General features: G+C 39.6%; 1 protein-coding gene across 3 annotated transcripts in view; it reads right to left on the bottom strand.

Moving 5' to 3' along the window:
- The window catches only part of Oxsr1 (oxidative stress responsive kinase 1), a 98,019-nt gene that overhangs the window by 63,743 nt on the left and 14,125 nt on the right, over positions 1–20,151 (bottom strand). For 2 of the 3 annotated variants that reach the window (XM_028856418.2, XM_037208031.1), the window contains exon 2: positions 5,433–5,545. In XM_028856418.2, coding sequence (XP_028712251.1) covers positions 5,433–5,545 — 113 coding nt within the window. Of the gene's footprint in view, positions 1–1,156; positions 1,249–5,432; positions 5,546–20,151 lie in introns of those variants that run through there. The other variant, XM_037208032.1, reaches the window with a different exon arrangement.

A 20,151-nucleotide genomic window follows, 5' to 3' on the forward strand; every position in this document is an offset into this window, starting at 1 on the left:
AGATTTAGTTATCCCAGGACTATGTTACAGTCTTCTCTGAGATTTCCAAGGTACTAATCTCTTCATGAATGGCTACAAGCCAGGCTGCATACACCTCTAATCCTGGCACTTGAGAGGAAGGAAGGCTGAGATCAGGATACACAGGCAAGATCCCATCTAAAAAGACTAAACCAGGCCTGTAAACCCGGCACTCGGGAGGCAGAGGCAGGCGGATCTCTATGAGTTCCAGGACAACCTGGTCTACAGAGCAAGTTCCAGGACAGACAGTCAGGGCTACACAGAGAAACGGGAGGGGGCGTGGGGCTCAACCAGAAAACCATGTAGTTTCCGTCAGTCAATTCTGACTCTAACCCGACTCCTCCTAGACACTGTATTAGTCATCTCTGAAACAGAAAACAGGCACTGTTTATCGCGTCCTGGCACAGTACCTCGGAGGCCTCCATTGGGACGGACACACAGTTTTACTTCAAGGTATCCTTGAATAACTATCTTGGGAAATCTGGCCAACAGAGAATAATTACTAATAAACAGAAGGTAAATGTTTTTGTCTGTCTGTCTGTGGGGGGTTGTTTTGTCTTAGTAAAATATCAGTTCACCTAATTTTTGTGAAATTATTAACAATTCTCACATCAGAGAGAAGTAACCTGAAATGGTACAAAGTTATCAACTAAACCCGGAGCAGTGAGACCTGTACCAAAGCCTGACTCTATCTCGGTTTATAACATGTAAATTAACAAGGGACAATTCAAAGGTTTGAGAGACCCTGAGTGAAAGCGGGGACCCTCTGGTCTTATCCCTGTCCCTTCTGACCCCACTCCTAAGATGTAGCCACACAAAACAACTTAATGCTTCTATCTCTGGACCTTGAACCCTACAGTTCCCTCTGCACCACATATATTCCCACAGCATCTTAGCTTAGCAATCTGATTTCAGTGTATTTTTTTTTCCATATTTTCCCAAAGCATCCAGGTTCGTCAGGGGCTGCTGCTGCTCCTCCTCCTCCTTTTTCTCCTTTCTCTTCTTTTTAATTAAAAAGGCAAAATAACAACTGTATTTTTCCAGATGGGAGAGGCCAAGAGCCCCTTAACTTTCCAAGCACCTTGTGCACCTTCTCCCGTGACAGCACGTAAACACTACACAGTACATATGAGCTTACTTGTCTGGCTCTGCTAGACTGAGGGCTACATGAAGGCCAGGACTTAGAACCGGATTCCCACATGGGATGGCACATGCACGCAATCCTAGCACCTGGGAGGGAAGGCGAGAGGAATAAAAGAGTCTAAGGACAGATTCGGCTACATCGAGGGTTTTTAAATCTATACTTATTGATTTTATTTTATGTGTATGAGTATTTTGCCTGAATGTATGTATGTACACCATATGCATGCCTGGTGCCTATGGAGGTCAGAAGAGGGTATCAGACCCCCTGAAAGTGGAGTTGTGAGTGGTTGTGAGCCACCATGTGGGCTGAGGGAGTTGAACCTGGGTCCTCTGAAAGAGCAGCCAGAGCATTTAACCACTGAACCAGTCCTCCCACCCTAGTTTATAAGGCCACTCTGGCTACATAAAAACTCTACCTCATAAAAGCAGTTATTAAATCCTATTTTCCCAGTCATCATGGAACTATAACCTTAGTAATGGAGTACTTGCCTAGCATGTGCTAGGTCCTTAGTTCAATCTCCAGTGTGTGTGCACGTATGTGCTTAAAATAGAACTTACGCTATTTTCTTCATTATTCTTATTTGGGGTAAGTGTGCACCTGTGCACCCATGAAGGTCAGAAGAGGGCAATGGATGACTTGGAGCTGTTAAAGTTACAGGCAGTTGTGAGCCACCTGACTTGGATCCTAACAACTTAACTCGGGTCCTCTGAAGGGCAGCAAATGCTCAGAACCACTGAGCCACCTCTCTAGCTACTGAACTTATTGCCTAGTTATTTTCTGCACACACCCCAACACACACACACACATACACACACACACAGCTGTAAGCTCAATGAAAGTTAAGAGTATTCTTTGCCTTTATCATTGTGCCTGGCACATGTACACCTTTATTAAACATTTGTTGAATGAAAGAAATTCTACAGTGATTTATACAGCTTTTCATTTATTCATGTACATGCTTTATATCTTTGGTATAGAAAGTTTTTTAAATTCTTTAAAAATGATAAATGAAGTACTCGTTAAATGCTATTTTTTCATCTTTTCTACTTAAATGTGAATTGATTTATAGAAAAGACCTTGCTCTACATATTTTGCAAGCCATAAAGTCACCAACAGGGGTTTTTAGGCTCCTTAACTTCTAAAAACTCAGGAAACAGGAAAGAAAAGAAAGAACTAAGTAAGCAGCTGCCTATTAGCAGCTGTGACTACTATGTTCTCTTTCACTGTGATTATGCCCCAATATTCAGTACGGACACCACCAACAACTCAGTTCCTCTTGGACAGTGGAGGCTTGCAGATGCAGCTCAGCAGTTTACTCCCTGTCACCCTAACTACAGGGGTGGGGGTGGGGAGCAATGGGAAAACTTCTAGACAGGCAGGGAATCTCAGTCCTAACCCCTGCCTTTTCTCGTCATTGTTTTATTGTATTTATTTACTGAGTGAGAGAGAGAATGTGTGAGTGCATGCATGCAGACACACCTCGGAGGACAATTTTTGGGAGCTGGCTGTTTACTTTCACCCTGTGGGTCCTAAGGATTAAACTCAGGTCATCAGGCTTAATTAGCAGTAATGCCTTTACAGTCCATTCCTGACTTTTCTATCACTAGCTCTATATACCTTTTTTAAAAAATACTTTTTTGCTGGGCGGTGGTGGCGCACGCCTTTAATCCCAGCACTCGGGAGGCAGAGGCAGGCGGATCTCTGTGAGTTTGAGGCCAGCCTGGGCTACCAAGTGAGCTCCAGGAAAGGCGCAAAACTATGCAGAGAAACCCTGTCTCGAAAAACCAAAAAAAAAAAAAAAATACTTTTTAGTTTTATTTTATTAATGCATATGAATATTTTGCCTACATGTATGTATGAGCACCGTGTGCATGCCTGGTGTTAGTGGAGGTTGTTGGGGTTAAATATGGTTGTAAGTTGCCATGTGGGTGCAGGATGGTCTATCTACAAGAGCAACGAGTGCTCATAACCATCGAGCAAACTCTCCAGCTCCACCGCAAATAATCTTAGGGAAAAAATCATTATAAAATAAAAATATCGGGCTAGAGAGATGGCTCAGAGGTTAAGAGCACTGACTGTTCTTCTAGAGGTCCTGAGTTCAATTCCCAGCACCCACATGGTGGCTCACAACCATCTGAAATGAGATCTGGCACCCTCTTCTGTGTTCATAATAAATAAATAAGTAAATAAATAAATAAATCTTTAAAAAATATAAAATAAAAATATCAAGACATCTAACATGGTAGATTACAGCTCTCAAATACTGTATTATTTAGAAAGGCCCCTAAAGGGGCTATTATATTTCATCCTTAAGCAAAAAAATCAAAACAAAACACACCAGGATTTAAAACATTAAAACTTTAAATAAACTGAGAATGTAACTCAGTAAAGCAGCATTTACCTAGCATACATACAACTCTAGATTTGATTGCTAACTCTGCAAAATAATAACAAAAAAAAAAAAATTAAATGAGCCAGGCATAGTAGCATATGCCTTTAATCCCAGTACTGAGGAGGTACAGGCAGGTGGATCTCTGTAAATTCAAGGCCAGCCTGGACTACATATATAGTTCCAGGACAGCCAGAGTTATATAAAAAGAAACCCTGTCTCAAAAACCAAAAAAGGAAATAAAGATATGACTTTTAAAGCTGTCTAATTTTCCTTGCTAAGCACTTACCACATGGCTTTTTATTATTAATTTATGTATTTTGAGACAAGGTTTCTCTACATAGCCTTGGCTGTCCTGTAACTCACTATACAGCCTACAACACAAGGCTATATTTTTAAACTATATTGCTAGTCCAAGAATACAACAAAAATACAAAATAATCCCTGTAAGGTTGCTTTTTTTATTTTTATTTTTTTTCCCATAGACCATCTTTTATCACTTCTATTCCTAGCTAAGTCCGATCCTCAGATCACACATAAAAGCCTGGCATAACACATGCCTGTAATCCCAGTAATGGAAGACAGAGGCAGGAGGACTCTGGGGCTTGACAGCTAGCCAATCAACTCAAATTCGCAAACTCAGGCTCACCTCAAAAAATACAGTGGAAAGCAATTGTTGAGGAAGACACCCAACACTCAACTCCGGCCTACATATGCACTAGCAAACCCACAAATATGTACACTGTACACACACACCAACATAAACTCTAAAAATAAATTTAAAACTAGCATGGTGGTACATGTCTTTAATCTCAGCACTCAGGTGCTTTGAGTCTGAGAGTCTGAGGCCAGCCTGATCTATGTAGAGTGTTTCAAGGCAGCCAGGACTACATAGTGAGACCCTGTCTTAAAAAAAAAAGTTTTAAAATAAATAAAAAAGAGGTAGAGGGTCCATTCTGTCTCTTATCTTCCATCAGTGTGCATAACACAACTGATGTTTCTCTAAGGCCAGTATCTTGTAAAAGAGTCTTGACCCAGGAATCACAAATTCATGGTGTTACTTATAGAGATGAGAAATAAGTAACTACCACTGTATCAATAAGAACAAACAGCAACCATATAAAACTAGAACACATGTTCAATAAACTATCTCTATTCAATGGATACTACACATATATTTACTAAACCTACATGAGCAAACACAGAGCGGTACAACTAGCCATTCAATGTAAAGAGAAATACACAAAGAGAGAGAAAAATCACAAAAATGCTAATAAAGTTAAATATTCAGTCTAAAAAAGTACGTATCAAATGTTAACCTCAGAAATAAGATTGTAATTTTTTTCAACTTACTTTGATTTTATAAATTTTATAATAATCATTTATTAATGAAAATAAGTTAAGTCGCCTTTTCAAAAGAAACTAAAAACATCCTTTAACATAAACTACAAGAGCATGTCTCTCCACTTAAGAAATATGAGCTATGGGGCTGGAGAGAAGGCTCAGCGGTTAAGAGCACTGGTTACTTGCTGGGTGGTGGTAGCGCACACCTTTAATCCCAGCACTCGGGAGGCAGAGCCAGGTAGATCTCTGTGAGTTCGAGGCCAGTCTGGTCTATACAGCGAGATCCAGGACAGGCGCCAAAACTACACAGGGAATGGCGGGGGAGGGGAGCACTGGCTATTCTTCCAGAAGACCCGGGTTCAATTCCCAGCACCCACATGGCAGCTCACAATTGCCTGTAACTTTAGTTCCAGGGGATCTGACACTTTCACACAGACATACATGTAGGTCAAACACCAATGCACATAAAAATAAATAATAAAAATAACAAAAAAAAAAAGAAAAGAAAAGAAAGAAAGAAATATGAGCTATGCATACCAGAAGTTCATCCATGCTAGTCTGACACTTCTCAAGGTTTATCCGTTTGATTGCCACTTTCTCCTTTTTGGGGGCACAATACGCTGCTTGGACCACAGCAGTTGCTCCACTCCCTGAAAACAAATACATAAATAAATAATACACATATAAAACATAGCATTTTGAATCACCACAGTTTCATTTAACAGTGAAGACTAAGCCTGTCTTGCCCCACAGTGGACAACAGATGAGGAGACATGCCCTAGAGAGCTAGTGAACACAACCTTAAGAACCTCAGGGCCAACAGGATGGCTCAGCAGGTAAAGGTTCCCACCTGACAGCAAGCCTCACAGCCTGAGTTCAAACCCAATGCCTGCATGGTAGAAGGAAAGAAGTGATTCCAAAAAGATGTCCTCTGACCTCCACACATACACAATAACGAAAATGTAACTGAGAATTAAAAAACAAAAAACACCCTCAGCTATTTCAAGTCTATAGCTAATAAATAAGAATGTAAAAAAAATTGAAAATTATGGTGATATTTTATTTGTACTGAAATGTAATTTTAATTTTATGTTAATAAATAAAGTTGCCCTGGGGTCAGAGCTATTAGAGCCATAGCAAGAGCGTGATGGTTAGAAGAGCTAGGTAGATTTCTGTGTGTTCAGGGATACAGCCAGTATTGGAGACATATGCCTTTAAGACCTGGAGGGCGGTACTTACATGCAGTGATGAGGCAGTCATGTGGTTGGGTTTAGAACCAATGAGAAGGCAGAACAGAAAGACTATTTAAACACAGACAAACAGGAAGTAGCTCTCTCTCGGGGAAGTTAGGAGCACTGCAGGAGGTAAGATTTTATCTCTGAGCTCTGACCTCTCGGCTTTCTCTCTTTTTCATTGGCTCTGTGATTTTTATTTTAAAAAGACGATTGGATACATCAACAGAAAATTGTTAGGATTCCAGTTCTAAAGTATGATAGCATAGGTCCATACTCCCTGTTCTCCAAATACAACTAAATACCATAAAAACAACTGAAAAATGATCACAAAAGGGCTTTGAAAGGTATAGAAAGGAGGTACCAGCTAGAGACCCTGGAGCTAGGAAAACCCGTGGTGAGTTCAATGAATTTCCCTTTTCTCTCCCATGTTTCAGGCTGGACAACAGAGAGGTCTGCACTTCAGAGCCACCAAGAAAGTAAGGATGATAGATGCACAGACAAGCCAACAAACTAGAAAAGCCTGCCCTCTGGCTAGAGATCTGTGAAAAGGGCAGCTCAGCACAGATCTACGTCAAAGTATTCCGCAGTCCTCATCCAGGACAGGACTGGCCCGAATGACTCCGGCAGCAGCATGCACATGGTCCTCTACTTTACACCTTCAACGGTGGCAGGCAGTTCAACCCTGTCCACATCTATGGCAATGCCAAGCCAACCAGCCGTTAGCAGTACAGAGGGTCCGGACAGATCCCGGCACAGTGGTGCCAGAGCAATATTACAAGACCCCTGAAAACTAAATTACCAAAGCTAAATTACAACTCCCAAAAGTAGGACAGAAAACTATACACTAAACATAAATAGAGCAACTGCTTGCTGGAATACAAGAGGAAAATAAGAACAAGGTCTACCAACATAACAACCAAAATGTCCAGGATGCAATCAAAATGACGTATGGAATACCTGTAATGCCAGCACTTAGGAAGTAGAGACAAGAGGGTCAGTTTAAAGTCATGTGTGACTACATGACAAGTTGGAGATCATCCTGGGTTACAAGAGAATGTCAAAAAATAAAATACATTCTCAATGAAGAAACTGGGATGGGAGGCAGGCTCAGCTGGTAAAGATGCTTGCTGCCAAGCCTGAAAACCTGAGTTCCAGCCACAGGACTCACATGATGGAGAGAAGTGACTCCTGGAAGCTGTCCTCTGACCTCTACACAGGCACTATGGTACAGTGTGCGTGTGCATACACTCACACAAGCGCGCACACACAGGGTTAGGGTTGTGCTAGAGACTGGGCACAGGCCTTGTGACTTCTGAGCACAAACAAGCTCTGCCAACACAGTCTGTTCTCAGCACCAGGTTTTGCTTCTTTCAGTCCTGGTACTTGTCTGAAGGAGACTAACAGCAGTGGCTAAATCGGTCACACTACGAATTTATCTACAAAGATTTGTTTGGCTCACCAAAAACATCTTTTCTCTTAATGTGAAGAAAAAAAGACAATGAAATGTGTACCCAGAAGTTATTTTTAAAGTACCAAATGGAATTATACAAATAAGATGTATACTGACTGAGAAAAAGCATTTGCTGGGAACTCAATGATGTACAGATCACACAGGATAAAATCTGTGAACTTAAAGACAAGCTAAATAACTTATCTAAACAACAAAGAAAACATTCTGAGGAAAAAGCCTTAGGGAGCAGTGGAGTTAACAGTGAGGAATCTATACTACACACAGTACATAAAATAATGCTCCCATCCCCAAGACATATATGTTCTATCTCAAAAACCTACAAACATATCACCTGATGTAGCAAAAAGAACGAAATATACACTTTAGAGCTGGAGAGATGGCTCCGTGGTTAAAAGCACTTGCTACTCTTGGAGTTTCCAGCACACATTTGGTAATTGGCTCACAACCAACTCTAACTCCAGTTCCAAGGGACCCAAAGCCCTCTTCTGGCCTCCATGGGTACCAACCGTGAACAGACATACATGCAGGCAAAACATCCACACATCAAATAGAAATACTTGTTAGATATCGTCAAGTTAAAGATCTAAAGCTAAACATGGTGGTACACAACTGTAACCCCAGCACGCAAGGAGCAGAAGAAAAAGACTGAGTAAGAGTCTAAGGTCACACTGGGCTCCAGAGTCAGTCCCAGGTCTCACTACATGAGACCAGTCCCAAAAACATAAAAAAGAAAGGAAAGTAAAAAGCTCAAGATGGGAAGATTATTTTGAATTATCTGGATGGGTTCCATGGAATGAAAAGGACCCACGGAAGTGAGAGAGGGAGGCATCAGTTCCTCAGTCAAGGAAGAGAAGGGAAGGCTGGAAGTGATGAGCACGAGTCAAGAAATGACACACACAAAAGCACGGGTAAACCTAGAGAGAAGAAGAGGCTGAGTGAGGGAAGTCCAGCGTCAAAGGCCCATATTGTCAGATTTCCTTTATAGAAAATGTTTAGAACACGCAAATCCAGAGACAAAACAGTGGTTGGCAGGAGTTGAGAATGAGGAGTGGAAGTAACTAAATCATAAGGTAGGTTTGTTCTTTCTCTTAGTGGTGATTACAAAATATACTAAATGCAAAAAATTTTAATCAAGTAGACATTTTAAATGGTAACTTTTAGCCAAGTGTAGTGGCACACACCTTTAATCCCAGAACACAGGAGGCTGAGGTAGGAAAATCTCTGTGAGACCAGCCTGGTCTACAGAGCCCATTCTGGGACAGCCAGAACTACATAGAGACCCTGTCTCAAAAAAAAAAAAAGAAGTCACTTTTATCTTATTTTTTTCAGAATACTGCAACCATAAGCTGGGTGGGGGTGGTACACATCTTTAATTCCAGCACTCAGGAGGCAGAAAGAAGCAGGCAGATCTCTGTGAGCTTGAGGTCTACAAAGAAAGTTCCAGGACAGCCAAGGCTACACAAAGAAACCCTGTCTCGAAAAGCAAAACAAAATAAACACACAAACAAAGAATACTACAACAGTCACCTCCCAATCCAAGAATTTTGAAGAGAGCATGGAGCAATGCTTCAAAAACAACCAAAACTCAGCCCCAACGCAGAAAGTGAATGGGTTATCTAAAAGCTTTTGTTGGTTGGCTTCCCCTTCCTCCCCGCCCCCATTCCCAAAAACAAGGCTCAAGGCATTATCAAGCCCTTTAAGGTTATGGAAGTTAAGCAACAAATTTAATCTCATTCACATTCTCCTCACCCATCCAGCCTTTCCTTCTCCTCCTCTCTCTGGCCCATCACTTGCCTTCCTGACATGGATTATTTTAAAATCTTATCTAGGTGGAATCCTCCCTCCACCAAGAATGAAATGTGCATTTGCAAATCACTCCTCCGACCTCTAAATCACAGCACCTACTAAACACTGCACCAAGTATTTGAAAACTGAACATATTAACTCATCCTTCATGTCCTGAATGTAATTAAGCACCATCTTCAACAAGTAATGTGTCTTTCTTACTATATATTAACTCACATGATGTCCTCCTTCCAAAGCCTGACTCAAAACTCACTTATTTTCAAGAACTACCATTGAATGGACTGAAAATCACTCAACAGCTCCACTACTAGTGAGAGAATAAATTTCCATTTCCCAACCATGTGCCTGGCAAAGAAATCTTCAATTAATGACTGCTATCACTCACTTATTTACTCATTACATAAGTTTTGGTTATTTAAACTGTTCAAACACATGTGTGTCTCAATTATTTTTTGGTCTAGGCTGAGGTTATTAAGGTTCAAAAGTACATGAATCTTTACCAAAACACAGAAGGGCAAATTATCCCTACCAGCTCTCCATCCTTTATACATTTCACTGAAATACACCCCCAATCTTTTAATCACTTGTATGATCATACACTAAATGTTCTCTTGTACAGTAAAAGCTCCCAGATGGAAAAACAGTAAACACTACAGGGAAAGTGACCATTAAATTCTCTCCCCTCCTTCTCTAGTATCTCATCTTCGTCTTAAATATAAAGTAATTTCAAGAAAATGTTGGCAAGTTAAGAGGGAAAATGCTTTATGTATATTATACAGTAGCTGCACTAATAAAAACAGTCCTCAGTCAACTGCTGGACTCAAAACTCAAAATGCTTCCACTATTCTGGGGCCAAGTTACCTAGACTCCCTTCTAAAAAGTATTTACTTTCAGTAGAATTTAACTTGAATAAGAGCCCGAATCAACCTGTAAAATGGTTGGGGAGACGGCTCCATCCATAAAGTGCTTACCACACAAGCGTGAGGCCCTGAGCTCAGAGACCCAGAACCCTGTCAAAGCTGGGCGTGGCAGCACATGCCAGGAGTCCTAGCGCTGAGGAAACAAGAGACAGGGTCCTTAGAACCCAATGGCCAGCTAGTCTTGTTGGATCAGTGAGGCCCATGTTCAGTAAGTGACTGGGTCTCAAATACAAGGAGAACAACTGAAGAAGTCACCCTACACAGACAACTGCCCTTCCCATGTGTGCTGCACATGGACATGCACATGCATACCACACAAAGAAACTTCTAAATTTTATTTATTTGTGTATGTGGATGTTTTGCCAGCATGTGTATCAGTGCACCATGCGTGTATCTGGTACCCACAAAGGCCAGAAGAAGGTACTGGATTCCTTGCAACTAGAGTTACAGATGATTGTGAGCTGCTATGTGGGTGCTAGGAATCAAACCCATGTCCTCTAGAAGAACCGCTAATGCTCTTAATCACTGAACCATTTCTTCAGTCTTCCAAAAACTAAAATAATAATAATAAACCTAAGAGAAGTATGCAACAATGTAAGATGAGGCAAGTACCCAGATACTGAAATGACTAAGATAACACCCTCCTGTTCTCACTCCATTCTAAGTTTGCTTAGATAGTTCTCAGCCCCTACACTCTTCCCCCAACAGTCACATCTCCCTTGGCAATACACCTGAGAGTCCCATGGCCTTGACCATAGTCCAGATGTATTAACCAAAATAATTAAAGTAAACTAATAACTAAAAAAGATATTAAGTAAAAAAATAATTGTTATGCGTGAGTTCAAGGCCAGCCTGATCTACAAAGCTAGTTCCAGGACAACCAAGACTACACAGATAAACCCTGTTTAAAAAAAAAAAAATTGTGATGGCATAGCTGAAATAATTACTGTTCTCTACCAGGAATAATCATTTCAAGGCTAATTTTACCCTAAATTAACTTAAATATAAATTATGGTCTTTGTGGTTTTTGCTTTTAATAATGCTGTACCCCAGCTGGGCAGTTGGTGGCGCACGCCTTTAATCCCAGCACTTGGGAGGCAGAGGCAGGTGGATCTCAAAGAGTTGAAGGCCAGTCTGGTCTACACAGTGAGTTCCAGGACAGCCAGGGCTACACAGAGAAACCCTGTCTCAAAAAACAAAAACAAACAAACAAACAAAAATGCTGTACCCAAATTTGGTCACCAGAGACTTTCTAGAGACACAAGCCCACTCTTGGTCTGGCCATTAATGGACAAAAATGTTAAGTGGTTTAATCAGCATGGTTGTCAATAACTATCTCAGTGGATCACTTCATTACAGGTCTACAACCTCAAGTGTGCATCAGGGTAAGACAGGAGATCATTGAGGTCCAGGCCAACCCAGGCTCAGGGAGTTATAAAGTAACACCCCATCTCAGAAACAAAACGAAATCCTAAATATCTAAAGTGGGGAAGGGCGTCAGGAAAAAGCATTGAGAAAAATGCTCAATAAAAAGATAAATATTTTCTACAAGTAAATATAAGAAACAAGTAGCTAACACAGACCCTGGTATGGTGACCCATACCTTGCTGTGGAATAATCTTTCTGTACACTGTGAATATGTATTACTCTCATTGGTTGATAAAAAGCCAACAGGCCAGTAGCCAGGCAGGAAGTTAAGCAGGAAAGCCAAACTGAGAATGATAGGAAGAAGAGCAGAGTCAGGGGAGTTGCCAGGAGCCTCAGAGGAAGCAGGACATGCTGGAAGACAGATAAAGCCACAACTCATGTGGCAGAATGCAGATGAATAGAAATGGGTTAATTTAAGTTGTAAGAACTAGTTGTAATAAGCCCGAGCTATTGACTGAGCATTTATAAGTAATATAAGCCTCAGTGTGGTAATTTGGAAGAAGCTACTGGGACAGAAAAACTCTGCATACTTATGGCACTCCAAAGTGATGGGCATACATCCATATAAAGCCTGAGAAAGCTTTAAAAAAAAGGAGGGGGGAATTCTAGAAACACAAAAACAGAGCCAAGACAGCTTCCTAGTTCGTGTCTTTCATGCGGGCCGTGCTCACGGTACAGACACATCCCTTGACCGCTGGCTGCAGGCTTGAGCTGCTGCATGGCAGGTTCTTGCAGTCTTTCATGCCGGCTGCAGTACAGATAACCTAACCATCTCCCAGTTTAAAGGTTCATACGATCAGAAAAAGGACAGAGATACACAGTAAGACAGATTCAGAAAAAAAAAAAAAAAAAGCCTCTAAACGAGTCACAGTGTGTTTGTAAATGTGCATAGACTTGGGAGAGAGAAGAAAAAGAATATATACAGTCTTAGATTAAAAGATATAGGTTTAAAATAAAGTCCTTTAAAAGGAATACAGTAATAAAAAATATATAAGCCACACAAAGATGGGAAATAAACAGAGTCTGGATCCCATATGTTATTGTGCTGTCTTTAGATTTTTTGACCGTTAATGAACAAAATGATTATAAAAGATACTAAACTGAACCAACCTATATATTTTAAAGATGACTTGACTTCAAAATGTAAGTCAAGAGATACGTTACATTGGGAGAGAGGTAAAGTTTTTATTTCCACGGGAAATGAGAAGCTGTGGATTCATTCCAGGTTAAAGAACATCAGGTTTGATGGGGGAAGACCCCCTGAAATCCTCTCTATAGACATAAAGAAATAAACCTAAAAATAACTATAGGACAGATGACATGTATTTTACCTGCTCAAACATGAAACAAAAAAATTATCTTTGGTTGACTTATGTACAATGCACAATCTATATTTGTATTAATACAGATATGTATGTTACCTTCAAAAGTTTATGTATGTTACCTTCAAAAGTTTATGTATTTTCAGAAAAAGGGGAGCAGACACCAATAAAAATGGCCCAGGTGATCCAACATGCAAAACAACTTTAAAGCTAATTACTGAGATGATCCAGTATTCACAGAATACTACAGCCAAGATTTAACAATTATCCTGATTTTCTCAGGGTCCCCCAAAGATTACTAGTGCCCTCAGTCAACAAGACATAGTCTAGAAAACTAGGTCCACATTCTCGAAATATTGGTTATAGATGTTTGTTTTCATTTAAGGGGAGTTGGTTACAAATTGTTATTGATCATAGTCCAAAAAGGGGGGGGGGGTAAACAAAGGAGTTAAATTCAGAGCTCTCTTTCTAAAAGAAGAAAGGGAGATATGATGGGGGAAAAGGGTAGATTACTGAAATCACTTTAATCCAAAAGACATTAATCTTGAAATATTTTATATACAAATTTAAAGTTTATTTTGTTATACTATATGTATATTTCTACTCTTGTTTAAGGTAAATGTGCTTATACAACTCATTTAAAAATGTAATGTATAATTAAGAAATACAGGCTAATAGTCACCCACAACTATCAAACTTATAGTCATGTTAGCTGGATGATACAGAAATGTATTTCAGATAGTTAGGTAATCTTCAAACACTTCAAAGACCTACAGAACATGGCATTTAAAAGGCTTAATAACCTAAGGCTTTTCATGACAGTGAGATACGTCTGCTCCTCGCAGTACTAACATTCAACAAAGATGATGGGCATAGAAGAAACTCCGTATGGAGTTTGTTTTCTTTATGGCAAAAGCTAGCCATGGGGGGGGGGGACTGCCCTTGCCTCAACGACTGACAGTTACTGTCCAAACTGGACCCTTAGGACACAAAAAACGTGACTGCTAAATTTTGCCAAGACAAGGTAGGGCAGTTCTTCAAAATTCCTGCTTCAGAGGAAAGTCTGTCAGATATGCAAGGCCTGTAGGTCAGAGTTGGATGCCTCAACATTACAGAGGAACTTTGAGTGACTGTCCAGGCAGCGAGACGTCCCTGACGTTAGATAACATTTCACCCTTCTGGAGTCTCTTACAGTGTTGAAGACTAGATAGTCATAGTTATAGTTCTTTTTAGTTATGGTAAAAGATAAATTATATAAATATATATTTATATGTATATTTATATATTTCTATAATTATATAAAATAAAGATATCATATATAATTATATAAATATCTATAAATAAATATGAAACTTTAAACTCACCAAAACAAGATAGAAATGGAGTATTTTTCTCTAATTTTGTCAAATAAAAATGGACTGGATATTGTAACTGTAATTCTGTTTTTGTTGCATATAATCTTACTATGACAAAGTTAAAATCTTCCTTTTTAAATAGACAAAAAAGGGGAAATTCTGTGGAATAATCCTTCTGTATACTGTGAATATGTATTACTCTCATTGGTTAATAAAAAGCTGACAGGCTGGTAGCCAGGCAGGAAGTTAGGCGAGAAAGCCAAACTGAGAATGATGGGATGGAGGGCAGTCAGGGGAGTTGCTATGAGCCTCAGAGGGAGCAGGACATGCTGGAAGACAGGTAAAGCCACAACCCATGTGGCAGAATGCAGATGAATAGAAATGGGGTAATTTAAGTTGTAAGACTGAGTAGTAATAAGCCTGAGCTATTGACTGAGCATTTATAAGTAATATAAGCCTAAGCGTGGTAATTTGGAAGGGGCTACTGGGATGGGAAAACTTTGCCTACAACACCTTTAATCCCAGCACTTAGAAGGCAGAAGCAGGGAGATCTTTGAGTTCCAAGCCAGCTTGGTGTACATAGAGAGCTCCAAGCTAGCCAAGACTACATAAGTGCCTGCCTTTAAAAAATAAAGTAAAATAAAGTAACTTGGGCATAGTAGTACAAGCCTTTGGTCCATTTAATCCCAGCACTCAGGAAGTAGAAGCAGGCAGCTCTCTGTGAGTTCCAGATCAGCCTGGTCTACAGAGCTACTTCCAGGACAGTCAGGGCTACACAGAGAAACCCTGTCAAAAATAGATACACAGACAGACAGAGAGGCAGGCAGATAGAAAGAAAGAAGAGCTCAAGGTGGGCATGGTGGCATAGGCCTTTAATTCCAGTACTGGAAACAGGCAGGCTGACCTCTTACACAGGGTTTCTCTGTGTAGCCCTGGCTGTCCTGGAACTCAATCTGTAGACCTATAGATCAGGCTGGCCTCCAACTCAGAAATTCACCTGCCTCTGCCTCCCAAGTACTGTTGTCTATAGGCTTTAATGAGGAAGTATACTAGCTCAGAAATTCACCTGTCTCTGCCTCCCAAGTACTGTTGTCTATAGGCTTTAATGAGGAAGTATACTACTTTTTTTTTCAACTTATATGATGTAAGTTTTTATAAGAAGGAAACTTTTCTAGTATATTGGAAGGAAAAATCAGTTCTAGATTTCTGAGTTGTCTTAGCTTAGGTTTTTAAAGAGTCAGCATGACCACAAAAACTCTTATAAAGAAAACATTTAATTGGGGTGGCTCACTTACAGTTTCAGAGATTCAGGCCATTGTCATCATAGAGGGGAGCATGTGTAGTGAGTAGCCATTCCAGCTTTGATCTGGAAATTCCAACCCCCACTGAGGCTTCGGCAACTGTCACACCTACAAGGCGGGGCCAAGGGAGGCGCCAAGAGACCCAAGATCTGGATGGGCCAGTGAGCTCTCTCAGTTCCTGGACCCTGGACGATGGAGGTTGACCGAGCAGAGCTCCAGAGAACACTGCTGGACTTTGATACACCTTCCCCAGACCCCACAACCTACCTTTCCCTTTTTTGTAAGTTACCCACTAAATAAATCTTCCTTTTAACTACGTGGAGTAGCCATAATAATTTCACCAATGAGCTTGGTGGCATGCAGGCAGATGTGGTGGTGGAGCTGAGAATGCTACATCTTGCAAGCAACAGGAAGCCAACTGTCTGAACCTGCCCCCACAGTGACACACTTTCTTCAATAAGGCCACACCTTCTAACAGTACCACTTCCTTTGGCAAACCACCACATGTTTAAAAAACAAAAACAAACTGTGGTAGACAAAGAAATCTGATAATTTTGTTAATTGTTTTTTAATTACAAGTCAACCTATGAATATAAGAACAGGACAGCTTGACATGGTAGCACAGCTATATTACGTTGGGGACAAGGTTTTGCTTTTGTTTCTACAGGAGAAGAAAAGCTATGGTTATCATCAAAATTGATAAAGGGTTCGATTTGAACGAGAGACCTCTTAATTAGAAGAGGTGATAGTTCATCAGCCAGCATGACCATTCAATTTAAATTAACTCATACAAGTAACAAATGCTTTTCATTTAATCAGATATAACTTGCCCAAAGGGAGCTTCCCCAAAGTTAGGGTTGGGGAAGGATTTTTGTTTTTGTCTTTCAGGAGAATGAAGGCTAAGGAATCTGAAGAACACTGGGCAAATGAGACACCTGAAGAAAAAGGACAAATCATCCAGAAAAAATGTCCCAAGAAAAAGAGTAAACTGGCCTATTGGTATATCACATATAAAATTTCATAAGTCTTCCTAAATGTTTGTTTCTGCTCTTCTAAACAGACACTAAATACAAATGGTCTTTATGGAGTCCCAATTCAATTAAAAATTAAAGCTTGCTTTGGAGTTGGAGAATGGCTCTCTCCTTCTCTAAACCAAAGCATGCTTGTTAAAAGAAAATACAAAATCATGTCATGTATCATGTCAGAAGAGTCATCTGATATGGCACAGGAGAAAACCAAAACTAAGGGACTATTCTATTGCCACTAATCTCATAATTCCTTGGTTCTATTTTGATTCTTTAAAACTTTTCTTAAGGTATGAATTTTATATCAAAATTTATAAGATTTATATATATATAAAACTTTTGTCATGATATTAATGGTCATATAGGAGACTAACTAATTCTAGAAAAAAAGGCTTCATCTAGCTTCCTATACATGATTTGGAGTTTGAGTCTCTATCAGTTTTCTGTAGAGAACCATGACCACACTGAACAACAACTTTGAAGTCTCCAAACGGATGATGGGGCCCCACAACGATGATTCCACATGGACAATAAATAATAATACCATTAAGCTGACAAACATCACCCAAAGATCAGCTTTGGGTTACAAACTGCTTAGGACAATTTTGAGATAGCTAGTTGAGATGATCCAGCCTCACAGATGATTCAAGCGAGGACTTGAGATAAGCCCTGAACTTTCCCATTATAGAGAGACTGGACAACTAATGATACAACTACCTCTCCTGGAACTTGACAATTAACCCAATTTTTTTTTCCCTCAGGATCCCTAAAGATTCCTTTGCCCCCTTCCCCCCCCCCACAGCAGGAAGTAATTTTAAGAACATGACACCCACATTCCCAAGAGGTGGAGTGAGTGGTTTTTGTTCTTTCAATGGGTTATGTATGGGTAATTGTCATTGTTTAGACTGGTTGGTTACAAGTTGTCATTGCTAATGGTTAGGAAAAGGGCTAAACAAAGGAGATTAGATTTAAGGTTCTTGTTTGGAAAAAAGAAAAAGGAAAAAGAGGATATAGATAAGAGGTAGATTATTGAAATTACTCTGGAAAAAAAAGATATAGAAATGATAAACTAAAGGGTAGATTATTGAATCTACTCTGAAAAGAAAAAACGAGAGGATATAGATATAAGATAAAAAGGTAGATTATTGAATCAACTTTTAAAAGGTAACTACTAGTTTTAAATATTTTACATTAGATTGGATTTTTGTATATTGTATACAAATTATGTTGATACAAATTGGAGATTGATTTTGTTAGAAAATATTGTACATATATTTCTAATCTTGTTCAAGGTATTGTACCTATACAGTTCATTTAATAATGTAATGCAATTTGCTAATCCTTGTAAGTTATTATTACCAATTAATTAGTATATAAAGTTATATAGTTAGTCATTACAATCAAACTTGTAGTCATATTAGGTATGTTTTCAAGGTCAAGCAGAAATATATTTTAGACAGGTCATCTTCAAACATTTCAGAGATATACAGAATATAGCATTTAAGATGTTTTAATAACATAGATTTTGTTCTTGTTTTTATGACTATGAGACATGTCTGCTCCTGGAAGCACCAATCTACTTCAGAGAAGATGATGGGCACTGAAGAAACTCCATATGGAGTTTACTTTCATTGTGGCAAAAGTTAAGCCACTGGGCAAGAAAGTGCCCTCGGATCAACTACTGACAGTATGCTGTCCAAAATGGACAAGCAGGACACAAAACAAAGGACTGCCTATCCTTGCCAAGACAAGGTAGGAAAGCTCTTTAGAAAATCCTGCTTCACAGATGAGTCTGTCAGATATGCTAAGCCTGTAGGCCAAAGAATGGATGCCCCAACATTGCAGAGAAACCTCAAGTGACTGTCCAGGCAGCCAGCTGTTTCTGTCATTTCTCACATTTTTTGGAAGTCGATTGTTTGCACTTCCTGTTTGACTAGGTAATATTATTTCCTTCTCAAGTCTCTGAGGGAGTTGAAGATTAGTTATAGTTTTTCCTTGTTAAGAAATTCAGAAAAGAAACTCACTAAGAGATGTAAAATGTACACATTTGAAAGACATCAAAAGATAGTTTTCAGTTAGTAATACAAGTTAGGATAGAAAGTGAATTAGATACATTTTGGACTCACCAAAGATAGATAATGGAATATTTTCATTGAATTTGTCAAATGCAAATGGATTTGACACTGTTGATGTATTTATTGCCTGTATATATTGTATATAGTTATTGTACTTATTGTATATAGTTCTTCTTATATTAGTTAGAATTTTTTATATGAGACAAAAAAAGAGGAAATGTGATATTTTATCTGTGTACCCCAATAAAGCTTATCTAAGGATCAGAGGAAAAAGCCAGCCACTATATTAAACATAGAAGTTGGGCAGTGGTAGCACATGCCTTTAATCCTAGCATTTGGGAGGCAGAGATCCACCCAGATCTCTGTGAGTTCAAGGCCACATTAGAAACAAGAGCCAGGTGTGGTGACACATGCCTTTAATCCCAGCATTAACCACAGTAGTCTGGAGCTCTGTACAGACAGACAGGAAGTGATGTAGTTGGGTGGAGAGAGGAAGTGAGATGGCAGAACAGAAAGGCATATAGGCATGGGTAGACAGGAAGGAGGTCTCTCTGGAGGCTGAGGGCTAACAAAGTGAGGTTGTCTATGGCTTGTCCTATTCCTCTGATCTCTCAGTTTTAACACCAATATCTGGCTCCGGGTTTTTTATTAATAAGACCATTTAGCAATTTGTCTTACACACAGCCTTTACTCCCAGCACTCAGGAGGCAGAGGCAGGTGGATCTCTGTGGGTTCTAGACCAGCCTGATCTACATAGCCAGTTCCAGAGCTATATGGTGAGACTCTGGGGAGAGAGGGAGAGAGAGGAAGGGAGGGAGAGAGAGGGAGAGAGAGAGAGAGAGAGAGAGAGAGAGAGAGAACAAAAACAATATGACAAAGAATGTATCTTTTTTTTTTTTTAAGATTATCTTAAATGTGTGTTGTTTATATAACCTAACAAAAATAACTTGGGCTCAGACATACTATTTTACTCTCAGATTATAACTTTTGTCATTTTTATCAGCCATTATCTATTCAAATATTTAATAAAAGTTAAAATATAATATACAGCATAAAATAGCATCTGAGTATGTTCTCAATTTTAAAAATTCCTTCACAAGCCAAGCATGATGGTTCACACATGTGAATTCTACTTGGGAGGCACAGGCAGGAGATTCCCTAGAATTCAAAGCCAGTCTGGGGTACATGAGACCCAACCTCAAAAACAAACAAACAAAGTCCTTCCCAATAGTATAGGAGGTGCAAGACTACAGTTCAGAGCTCAGTGACAGGGCACTTGTGTAAAGGGCTAAGGTATAGGAAAAAAAGGACAAAAATC

Source organism: Peromyscus leucopus, chromosome 7 (genome assembly GCF_004664715.2).
Source record: "Peromyscus leucopus breed LL Stock chromosome 7, UCI_PerLeu_2.1, whole genome shotgun sequence".
Classification (NCBI taxonomy): domain Eukaryota; kingdom Metazoa; phylum Chordata; class Mammalia; order Rodentia; family Cricetidae; genus Peromyscus; species Peromyscus leucopus.